Source organism: Trichoderma virens (genome assembly GCF_000170995.1).
Source record: "Trichoderma virens Gv29-8 chromosome Unknown TRIVIscaffold_6, whole genome shotgun sequence".
Classification (NCBI taxonomy): Eukaryota; Fungi; Ascomycota; class Sordariomycetes; order Hypocreales; family Hypocreaceae; genus Trichoderma; species Trichoderma virens.
Window position 1 is genome coordinate 225,713 of NW_014013743.1, and position 11,048 is coordinate 236,760.

Below are 11,048 nucleotides of genomic sequence, written 5' to 3' on the forward strand. Positions count from 1 at the left end.
TTGTCTGCACGTTTGTGCCATAATATGATGCCGGCTGGTTCAACATCTCTACCACTACTTGTTTTGGACTTTTTTGGGACCACTTACCCCAACAGTCACGGTAGTTTTTACGCCTCGGTGGAAAACATGTTCTAGGTCTGGAGATAACCGATACGTGGGGTCAAATTGTGTGAAGGGATCATTTTATGTGCGTTGTACTTTAGAGTCTAGATAATGGCAGGCTGTGGCAAAAGTTGGCGGCGTTAGCATCGTTTTCACACCAAATGATGAAATATCATTCCATCACAATCTGAAAATTTCTTTTGTCACATTTTCTTTTTCCTTTGGTATTTTTTGAACAATGGGTCGTTAATAGAGTGAACTTTTGCTTCGTAATGTCATCTATTGCTTCATGAATTCAATGAACTGAAAACTATACTGCCAATTTGGCCATTTCGCTGTTGGCCTTGTCTATGGCTGGCTCATCGCCCAACAGACCCTCGGAGAGTCCACCAGTCAAGAGGGCTTCTTGCCTTCCCTCGCCTTCGCCATCATCTGCCTCTGAGCCGTCATCATCGCCATCTTCTTCTTCCTCTTCTTCACTCTCTTCATCGCCATCCTCATCGTAGTCGTCCTCGTCCTCCTCTGCCCCTTCTTGGCCCTCGTTGACCGTCTCCTTCTCTTTGATGGCCGCCTCAAGATCCTTCAACATCTTCTTAGTGAAGCCCGATGCTTCAACTGTGGCATCTAACCTCTTCAGACCACCCTTTCCAACAGTCTTCTTTGCGTCCTTAAAAAAGGGTCCTGGTTGGGTGGGTGTGAAGTGGAATCGTCGTAAAAAGAAGCGCTTAATGCAGTTTACATCTCGGTCAAAATACATCTCGGCATTGACATGCTCCATAGAAACCATCTGTGGAAAGTCGATAATAACTGGTTCCAGAGTTACAGACTCTTTGCCATCCTCGTCTGTTGATTTGATCTCCTTTACCAGAATATTGAACTCGTTATAATCGCCGTGGATCAAACCATGGCTTGCTAGGCGTAGGATGAGGGAGATGAGGTCTGCGTAGAGAGAGGCTGGGTCGGGGACCTCGCTGATTTGCCTGAGCGGGAATGCATCGATCAGGGACATGACGATGGTATGTCTGGATTGTGCCAATGGCACTGGCACGGGAAAGCCCTCCTCGTGAAGCGCATTCATGAAGGCGTATTCCTTCATGGCGGCAAGCCTTGAGAGATACATCCACGACTGGGCGTTGCGGTTCTTTAAGTAGTCTCGGTTTGATTTTACTGTTCGGAAAGATATTCGTCCCAGGCGATGAATCTTCAGCACACACTGCTTGCCTGAGTGATCGGCGACGACCATGATGTCGCTCTCTTTCCCCACGCCGATTCGGTTGCCGACGCTGTAGACAACCTTGCGGCTGGCGTGAGTATGTAGCGCTAGGTAGTCCAGGCCTCCATATGTCAGGCGGTACCCGTCGTATTTGGCCTCCTTGACGCGGGCGATGAGGCCAACCTTGGCCAAGGCTGATATGCTCCTGTGGACGCCGCTTACGCCGCCTCGGAGGCGAGCCAGCTTTTCTATTAGGGGAGTGGGAACAATCTCGTGGTTTTTGCTACCCATTTCGACCTGCAACAGCGAAGAGGCACAAGGTTAGATTTTTTCGGTATTAAGTATATGGCATAGATTGGGCCTGTTTGGGCGTACTGCTGTGAGGACTCGCCAGTCCTCGGACGCCAGATGGCGCATTGCTCTGGTGTCCAACTTCATGGTTGGCTAATATATATGGACTGAATAGGATGGGCTTTTCCGATACGTTCGTTGAAGTTGCCAAGGCAAATACTAAAATCCGAGATCTTGGGTATATGCGGGTATCTTGTCTTGTTCCGACTTAATTCTTCGACAGAGGGGGTTCCCGTTGGAAAGTTGGTGGGGTCTACAAGCAGCAAACAACCTGTGATGAAAGAAAATTGACCAAGATCTTATCGATACAGAGATAGAGCCGGGCATGGCTGCGGCTAGCCCTAATTCATCCTAGAGCCAATTCTGGGAGTTGCAGCACGTGATCATAAGGCTGGGGTTCAGAGTACGTAGCTCGTTCTGTAGGCGGCAGCGCCTCGCGTAATAGCCCGTGGCAGCTGTTGAGAGTAGCGCTTCAACCCAGCCCAGAGCTTTACCAAGCAAAGTCTCCATCAGCACTTCCACCTGATTCCGCCCGCAACTTCGACCTGCTCAACCTCCCTGGGGCTTCTATACTGTGCAATTCTATCCTGTCAACGACCTTTTACGACTTCCTCCGCATTAATCCATCCTCGCCCCCGACGTCTTTGCTGGGGGGGTTCATCATAGACGCCTAATCTCTCTACGTCACCATGGCCCAGGACAGTGATCTGCCAAAGCCAGCGGCGGCTGCTGACAAGGGCAAGGGCAAGGCCGTGGATGATATCAAAGATGACAAGGCTGTCGCGGACGGCAAGAAGGAGGACGACAAGAAGGATGGTAAATACCCCACTCCCTTGGAAACATGACATCCCGTGGTTCTCTCTACAGCGGCTGACTTGAGGGGTAGCTGCCGAAGAGGAGCTCAATGAAGAGGACCAGCAGCTCAAGAGCGAGCTGGACATGATGGTGGAGCGTTTAACAGTACGTATTTCCGGATACACAAGACGAGAGGAAGGGAAGAAGAGAGAGGGGCAGCTGTGCGTTTGTTTGAGGAGTCATGGAAGCTTACCACTTTGTCTCCAGGAATCCGACAGTTCCCTTTACAAGTCCGCCCTTGAGATGATGAAGAGTGCAATCAAGACCTCCACATCATCTATGACAGCAGTACCGAAGCCACTCAAGTTTCTCCGACCGCACTACGAGACCCTGACCAAGCTGTACGACGAGTGGCCTAGCGACGATAACAAGGTATCACTAGCCGATGTCCTGTCGGTCATTGGTATGACCTTCTCCGACGAAGACAGACAAGACACACTCAAGTACCGACTCTTGGCCCCTACGACCGACATTGGATCATGGGGTCACGAATACGTCCGGCACTTGGCTCTCGAGATCGGCGAGGTGTACAGCAAGCGCATCACGGCCGATGAGCCCACCAAGGACCTCGTCGACCTGGCGTTGATCCTGGTGCCGCTCTTTATCAAGAGCAATCAGGAAGCCGACGCCGTGGATCTGATGAGCGAGTTGGAAATCATTGAGGAGATTAGCAAGTTTGTCGACGAGAACTCTTACCCTAGGGTGTGCCTGTACATGGTCACCATGGTGAATTTGTTGACATATCCCGACAACGAGACCTTCCTCCGTGTCGCCCACGACATCTACATCACCCACAAGCAGTTTACTCAAGCAGTTATTCTTGCTATACGATTGCACGATATTGACCTTCTCCAGGAAGACTTTGACAAGGCGGAAGACCCCATACTCAAGAGACAGCTGGCCTTTTTGATTTCACGCCAGAAGATTGTCATGCCCATGGTTGAAGATGGCGAGGGCGATGACCAGGAGCTGTTCGAGTGCCTGCACAACATCAAGCTGTCAGGGTACTTCAAGGGTCTGGGCAAGGAACTCAACATCCTCGATCCCAAGTCCACCGAGGATATCTACAAGAGCCATTTGGAAAGCAGCAGAGTAGCCGGAATGACCAACTTGGACTCTGCTAGGCATAACCTTGCCGCCGCCTTTGTTAATGCGTTTGTCAATGCTGGGTTCGGCAACGACAAGATGATGCTCGTCGACTCCCAGAAGGAGGCTTGGGTGTGGAAAACCAAGGGCGAGGGCATGATGTCGACTGTCGCCTCCCTCGGCACACTGCTGATGTGGGACATTGAGAACGGCCTCGACAGCGTCGACAGGTACACGTATGCCTCAGAGCCGGAGATTACCGCCGGTTCCATGCTTGCGATTGGTATCATGAACTCTGGTGTTCGGCTAGAATCTGAGCCAACCATTGCGCTCCTGGGAGATGCTGACAAACTGCACCATGAGAACCCTCTTGTCCGCACTGGCTGCTTAATGGGCCTTGGATTGGCCTATGCAGGCTCCAACAAGGAGGATGTCATTGATCTGATCATGCCCATGATTGTGGACTCTAAGGAGGACATGCAAATCTCGGCCATGGCAGCGTTGGCTTGTGGTCTCATTGCTATTGGCACATCTCACCCCGAAGTGAGCGAGGCTATCGTGACGACACTGATGGACGAGGAGCGCAAGAACCAGTTGACTGACAAGTGGACGAGATTCTTGGCTCTTGGCCTGGGACTGCTTTTCTTTGGTCGTCAGGAAGAGGTAGATGTTATCTTGGAGACGCTCAAGGCTGTGGACCACCCCATGTCCAAGCCTACAGCTGTTCTGGCCGAGATTTGCGCTTGGGCTGGAACCGGTGCCGTCCTGAAGATCCAGGAGCTGCTGCACATCTGCAACGAACACCAAGAGGAGTCGGATGATAAGAAGGGCGATGAGCTTCTGCAGGCATATGCAGTTTTGGGTATTGCGCTCGTGTCCATGGGAGAGGACATTGGCCAGGAGATGGTCCTGAGACAATTTGGTCATCTCATGCACTATGGAGAACCCAACATTCGCAAAGCCGTGCCCTTGGCTATGGGCCTGATTAGCCCGAGCAACCCGCAGATGAAGGTCTATGACACGCTTTCAAGATACAGTCACGACAATGATCCCGAAGTGGCCATCAACGCCATCTTCGCCATGGGTATGCTGGGCGCGGGCACCAACAATGCTCGATTGGCTCAGTTGCTCCGACAACTTGCAAGCTACTACCACCGAGACCAGGACGCCCTGTTCATGGTCCGCATTGCACAGGGTCTCTTGCACATGGGCAAGGGAACGCTCTCCCTGAACCCATTCCACTCCGACAGACAGGTGCTCTCCCCCGTCTCAACCGCAGGTCTGCTGACCACCATCATTGCCATGCTTGACCCCAAGGATTTCATCGCCTCCAACTCGCACTACCTCCTCTACTTCCTCGTTCCCGCCATGCACCCCAGATTCCTTGTTACCGTGGACGAGGACTTGAACCCCCTGAAAGTCAACGTTCGCGTGGGTCAGGCGGTGGATGTTGTCGGCCAGGCTGGTCGCCCCAAGACGATCACTGGTTGGCAGACACAGAGCACACCAGTTGTGCTGAGCTATGGTGATCGAGCAGAGCTGGAAGACGAGGAGTACATTAGCCTTAATAGCACCCTCCTAGAAGGCGTGGTGATTCTGCGAAAGGTAAGCTTTCCCCTCCCTTTTTCGGTAACATCCTCTTTGATTTGAACGTATCGGCTAACATTTATGTGTCTATAGAACCCCGAATGGCAAGCGGAGCAATAAACAAGGCATTAAATAAATAAAAAGGCATTAAATGAGGTCGGGTGAGAACCACTGGTATAGAAACATTTCTTGGGCCGGGCGAGGAAGGGGGAGAGGCGAAACTGCGCTGTATAGTAATTTACTTGAACGCCACAAGAAAGCAAATTTTTCACATGAAAGAAGAAAAAAATAAGTCACGAGCAGCTACCTCTGCGTTTGATAGAGACTCTTGCTATTTGTCTACTTTTTGTTCCTGTGCTACTGGATGATTTATGATTCGGTGCACTGCTTACATGTCTGTGGAAGACGGTTGTAGATGTGAGATTGGTGAGTTCTATTGCTAATTGTCATTGGCATCGTTAAAATATCGTTTGTTGTAGTAGAGTAATTATATATATATATGACATCCAGAAGAATATCACAAGCAGACAAGATTCTATATATCCAAAAGATTCATGTTTGTCCCAGCGGAAGCACTTGACATATCAATCAAACACCTCACCACGAATCGGGCCCAAAGTGCTTCCCTTCCTCCACGGTTCTATACGAGCAAGCCTGCCAGTCGCAGCCCTGCTTGTACACCTCGGTTCCCCACCAGCTAAAGCCCTTCATCCAGCCGGGGTATATGAAGACGAAGAAGACGATGACGATGCCAAAGGCGAGGCCCGAGTCGAGGGCGGCGCTGAGGGTCATGGTATACTTGCCCCACCAGGCGTTTGCGCGGCGCTTGATGAGGTAGTTGAAGAAGAAGCAGACGAGGGCCCAGACGGAGAAGTTGAGGCCGGTGGCGGGCGGGATCCAGCCCATGGCGCCGAAGATGACGGGCAGGTTGACCTTGCGGATGAGGCTGTGCTTCTTGTGGCGGCTGTAGAGCCACAGGGGGATGGGCAGGAGGGCGCCGAGCGGGAAGCACCAGACGAGGGAGCGGTAGATTGCGCTGGAGCCGAAGAACTCGCCGGGCCCGACGACGCCCCAGAGGATGGAGCCGTTGAAGTGGACGCGGGCGATGGGGCACGTGAAGCCGTTGACGGCCTCGGGGGTGCAGATGCCCTTTACGTTTGCAAACATCCAGTTGAGGACGCCGATCTGGGTGACGGAGGAGACGAGCGTGGCGACGATCTGGACGGAGAACATGATGCGTGGGGGGATCTTCATGTAGTGGCCGAGCTTGAGGTCTGAGGCGAACTTGATGCCCTGGGCCGAGGAGATGTAGCCGTAGGTGACGAAGACCATGTTGGCGATGGGGCGGCCGGGGAAGGCGACGCCGCAGATGAGCTGGCAGATGAGGTAGATGCTGCTGTGCTGGTTGGTGATGGCCATGATGATGCCGTTGGGGATGAAGAAGATGGCGCCGATTGCTAGGGCGAGGAGAAGGCCGTACCAGGGAAGGTGGACGGGATAGCTGGTGAAATAGGGGGGTGAGTAACAACACTTTGGTGCTAAGGGAGAATGGTAAAGGGGTGAGCTTACTATTCAACGACAAAGATGCCGATGGCGGCCATGGAGACAAAGGTAGCAAAGTACCAGCTAAGAGGAGCATCTTTGTAGCGCTTCATAAGGCGGCTGTGGATGTCCTCGTGGCTCATGAGGCCTTCAATATGGGATCCCGACAATGATACGCGAGGGGTTCCTTCTGGTTGTGCGGCCGTGGCTGATGAAGGGTCGGGAGAGTCAGAGACTTGTTGATAACCTTCTTTGCCTTGTCCTCTCGCCTCGACGAGAGATTTCTTCCATGTGTGCCAGATATCTTGGCCGTGCCAGCATGCGGTGTGCGTTAAGAGAGCAGCGAGGCCGGCGAATTGAACACCGTAGCTGAGCATATATGTGACGGGCAGGAAAACGCGACTGTAATTTGAGTATGCTTCCCTATCAAAGAGGAAGTCTGAAGTGAGAATTTTGCTGACGTCGTAGACTTTGCCCGTGTTGTCAAAGACGGCCGCCGAAAGGATGGGCATGTAAGAGGAGTAGAGCACGTTGCTGTAATAGAACAAGGGTGCTATGATCCACATCACGATGGCGAGGCCGCCAATGACATTCATGGCAGCCCAAAAAGGCACCAAGAGAGGTGAGCCGACATATGTGATTTGGGCCCAATCAAAGGTCATGGGGAAGAGACCGAGGCCAGAGGATACGCCGAACAGGTTTGCGAGGACGACGCTCTTGGGCGCAAACCAAGTAATGACGTTGAAGTAGCTGAGAGCGGGCATCAAGAGGCCTGGCAGGAAGTAAAAGACCGAGGCACAGGTCCAGATGATGTAGAAGAACTTCCAACGACTTATAGTCCAGCCATTGGCCGGCTTGTTCTCCTGCTTATGGAGAGTGGAAAACATGGCGGCGGACATGAGAGTGCCGGGCCACACCATGCCGCTGGGGCGAACCAAGAAGCGGCGAGCCATTCCCGCGAAGCCATAGCCGAGGATCTGCGTCGATATCGTCAGGAGCAGCTGGTAGGCGATGGGCGCCTCTTGGTTGTAGAACTGCGTCTGCTCGACAATGACATCCGTGGCAAAAGCGAAGCCAAAGGCAACATTGCTGCTCACGTAGACGCAAGTGTGCTCCTTTTCGTTCCACCTGCCCTGGGCGAGCCACAGACGAAGAGAGTCGAGCGGCTTCTTTTGGCCATGGCCGTCGTGACTATGCGAAGAGACGGCGGTCCGCACGCCGTCGGTGAACTCTTCTTCGGGGTCATAAGACCGCTTCAACAAATAATCCCACAGATGGCCCAGAGGGTGGACGAGTAACAGCGCAATGACGGGAGTAATGGCAACGCTGGGGTATCTCAAAGAAAAAAACAGATTGGTGGAGGAGCCAAGGATGGAGAAGAGGATGGACAAGCACCACATGCGCGGCGTGTTTATAGATAGAGTCGTATCGTCAATTGGTGACACGGAAGCTCGCACGGCTTCGTTGGGCGAGTTCTCTTCGGCGTCTTGGTCCGGGATCTCAGTCGAGGAAGATGCCCCGGAGTCGTCAAGCAGCGGCCCGTCCTCGGAGATGTCGTCGTCGAGCACAACGCTTGACAGAAGAGCCTCGGGCATGCCAAATCGACCCTCGACACCGGAGACAAGCGCTGCGCCATCGAAGCTCCCTGACCTGCGAGACGAGCGGCGGGAAGCAAAAGATCGTCTGGAGATGCCACTCCGACTGGTCGAGCGGGCGAGACGAAGTCCGCGGCTGCTGGATTCGGAGCCGGAGCCGGAGCCGGAAGGGGATGCACTGCGGTTCGGGGTCATGGCCGTGGAGCCGTAGGGCGACGAGTCGGATCGACGGCCATCGGCGTAGAGCAGCGGCGGCGTTGCAGTTGCTGCTGCCGAGGCTGAAGTTGTTGTTCTCGTCGCCCTGCTGGAGGCTTTGCTGGAGGAGGCCATGGCAGCAGACGCAGCAGGCTGGGCTACAGCCTCGTCAAGCCCAGGAGAGCGATCATGCTGGGTAGAGAGAGGGAGAGGAGGGGGGAGAGAAAGAGACGAAGTAGTAGAAGTAGTCGAAGTAGTCGAAGCCCGGGAATGGGGACGGGACAGCGGTTGTGGGACGGGGATGCCTGGGGTTGACGAGCCCGAGACTGGGACTGGGACTGGGACCGAGACTGAGACAGAGCCCGAGGCTGAGACAGCGGCTGACGTTGTTGGTTCTGGAGCTACTGCGGATGATTCCTTTGCTGGCGCCAGGTTCTGCAGCGCAACGCCATGCTGCTGCGGAAACGAATCGCCGGCCGGTGAGGTTGAAGTCCTTGAATTGCTGGATTCACTGGCTCGACCCATGGCGGGGCGGTTGCAAAAAGGCGGATCGAAGATGGTGATGGTGGGGGAGAGGGGGCCGAAAATTTAACGAGGCTTTGGGGGGTTGTTTAGCGGGAGGATGCACTAATGCGGGCGCTGTAACTGGCACAAGTTCAGGAGGACAAGGATCTGTCAATTGATCTGATGTCACCGAGGCTGAAACATCACCAGCTCTGCTTTATGGCAGCCTACAAGTAATACATCATAGCCATTAGCCGTGCTCTTGTGCTTCGGCTGCCTTGTCCCGTTTGGGCGTCTCTTTGCATGAATGTCTGCACGCATGCAGCGTGTCACCCGCAATCTAGCAGCTAGTGATGCAGTCAAAAGTTCCGTTTACAGGAGTTAGTCATACCGGCAATATATCACAAATTAAATCCTTTTGCCCTGTAGCCCAATCGGCGCGTCTTGATTTCCAACCGTTATGCCTCGAGCGCTGCCAATTGTCTCTCTGCACATGCAGCAGAGCGGAAGATGAATCACTGTCTTTCCAATCTACCACTAATATTGAATCGACTAATACTAATAATCTACTAATATGTCTCACTTTCGTGATTGAGCTTGGACGAATGCGGTACCAAAGGATCGGTAACACAATGTGAGACAACGCTTAGAGGTAGTTAGCTTGGACTTGAAAAGCAGGGAGAGATGGCGGAGAGAGGATCAAATAATCCATCCAGTAGAGAATAGACTCGCTCTGATTGACTCGTGAAATCACACATCACATCAAATGTACTATATACATCTCCTCGTGTGCCTGTACGCCCTGCGCTTGGCTTACACAGAAACACTTCAGCTCAGCTCAGCTCAGCTCTGCAAAAAAATGCTGTGTAATCGCCGTCATCATGCATGCAGATGCGCATAATTTCACTGCCATGGCCCGAGCCGCGCATTTTAGTGTCTTGTCACACTGGCCTGATTCCGGGGGTCTTGTCCAGTCTCAATGCAAAGCGGAATCCCGACCGGATCACGGACCTCCGATCCGACGATTCTCCCCGCCATCGGCCTCTCACCAGATTCTACGAGCTTTTCAATCTCACTCGTCATCAGCTTCGCACTGTATTCGCAGCTCTGCAATTTCTTGATAATTTCAGGGCATTTGCGGCTGGCTTCACTATGGCCTCTCCATTGGCTACTGCCAAGCAGCAGCTCAGGCGTCTCCTCAAGCAGAGACTCTCAAAAGTCTCGCAGGATTCCGTACTCGCTCAAAGTATGACGAACAAAACCCAACCAGCATCAACACCCATCTACTCTTCATCAAAATTCACCTCATCTGAGAAAATTAACGCTTAATCTTACCAGGCAGCACAATATTTGAGACACTCAAAACCTTCAAGCCCTACCAAGACGCCAACCGCATCAGTGTATATCTCTCAATGCCCTCCGGAGAGATCCAGACAGACGCAATTGTTCGCCATGCTCTAAACTCTGGAAAGCAAGTCTTCGTCCCATATCTGCACAAGTCACCTCTAGACGAACCGGGAACTCCAGCGCGTGTAATGGACATGGTTCAGCTCCAGGACGTCCAGGATTACGACCGCCTTCAAAGAGATTCCTGGGGCATTCCTAGCATAGATCCGGCCACCGTCCATCTGAGGCAGCGCATCCTCGGCGGGCCAGACGTGCACAAATCAGATCAGTCTACATTGGATTTAATCCTCATGCCCGGTGTTGCTTTTGATACCGACGATGCAGGACATGTCAGGAGGCTCGGTCACGGCAAAGGCTTCTACGACTTCTTTCTGAACAGGTACTTGGCTACGAAACCTCATGATGAAGTTGGAAATGGTCATGGACTGCGGTTCTACGGCTTGGCTCTCACGGAGCAGCTCCTCAACCCAGAAACGGATGAGCCAGTGCCCATGGGTCAGTATGACCGGAAGCTGCACGGCTTGATACTGGGCAATGGCGAGATTAAGCTCTCACCTGATGCTCAATTAATGAGCGCATCCTGATATGTCATGTCATCACCGTTACCGTTC

The 11,048-nt window shown here is 52.9% G+C and overlaps 4 protein-coding genes across 4 annotated transcripts; 2 read left to right on the plus strand and 2 right to left on the minus strand.

Annotated features, from left to right (window-relative positions):
• Window positions 1-367: 367 nt before the first annotated feature.
• TRIVIDRAFT_179564 (uncharacterized protein) lies at window positions 368-1,753 on the minus strand (the record flags this gene model as incomplete). Its single annotated transcript, XM_014100942.1, has 2 exons — window positions 368-1,612; window positions 1,691-1,753. The coding sequence occupies 2 exons, from the start codon at window positions 1,751-1,753 to the stop codon at window positions 413-415; spliced, it is 1,263 nt and encodes a 420-aa protein (XP_013956417.1).
• Window positions 1,754-2,289: 536 nt separating this feature from the next.
• Window positions 2,290-5,494, plus strand: TRIVIDRAFT_71550 (uncharacterized protein; the record flags this gene model as incomplete). The annotated part of the gene is made up of 4 exons (XM_014101923.1): window positions 2,290-2,482; window positions 2,553-2,626; window positions 2,729-5,212; window positions 5,288-5,494. The coding sequence occupies 4 exons, from the start codon at window positions 2,356-2,358 to the stop codon at window positions 5,312-5,314; spliced, it is 2,712 nt and encodes a 903-aa protein (XP_013957398.1).
• Window positions 5,495-5,791: 297 nt separating this feature from the next.
• On the minus strand, window positions 5,792-8,526 carry TRIVIDRAFT_28530 (uncharacterized protein; the record flags this gene model as incomplete). The annotated part of the gene is made up of 2 exons (XM_014100943.1): window positions 5,792-6,695; window positions 6,764-8,526. 2 exons carry the CDS (start codon window positions 8,524-8,526, stop codon window positions 5,792-5,794), a joined length of 2,667 nt encoding a protein of 888 aa, XP_013956418.1.
• Window positions 8,527-10,182: 1,656 nt separating this feature from the next.
• On the plus strand, window positions 10,183-11,021 carry TRIVIDRAFT_28011 (uncharacterized protein; the record flags this gene model as incomplete). The annotated part of the gene is made up of 2 exons (XM_014100944.1): window positions 10,183-10,276; window positions 10,369-11,021. The coding sequence occupies 2 exons, from the start codon at window positions 10,183-10,185 to the stop codon at window positions 11,019-11,021; spliced, it is 747 nt and encodes a 248-aa protein (XP_013956419.1).
• Between the last annotated feature and the right edge of the window lie 27 nt (window positions 11,022-11,048).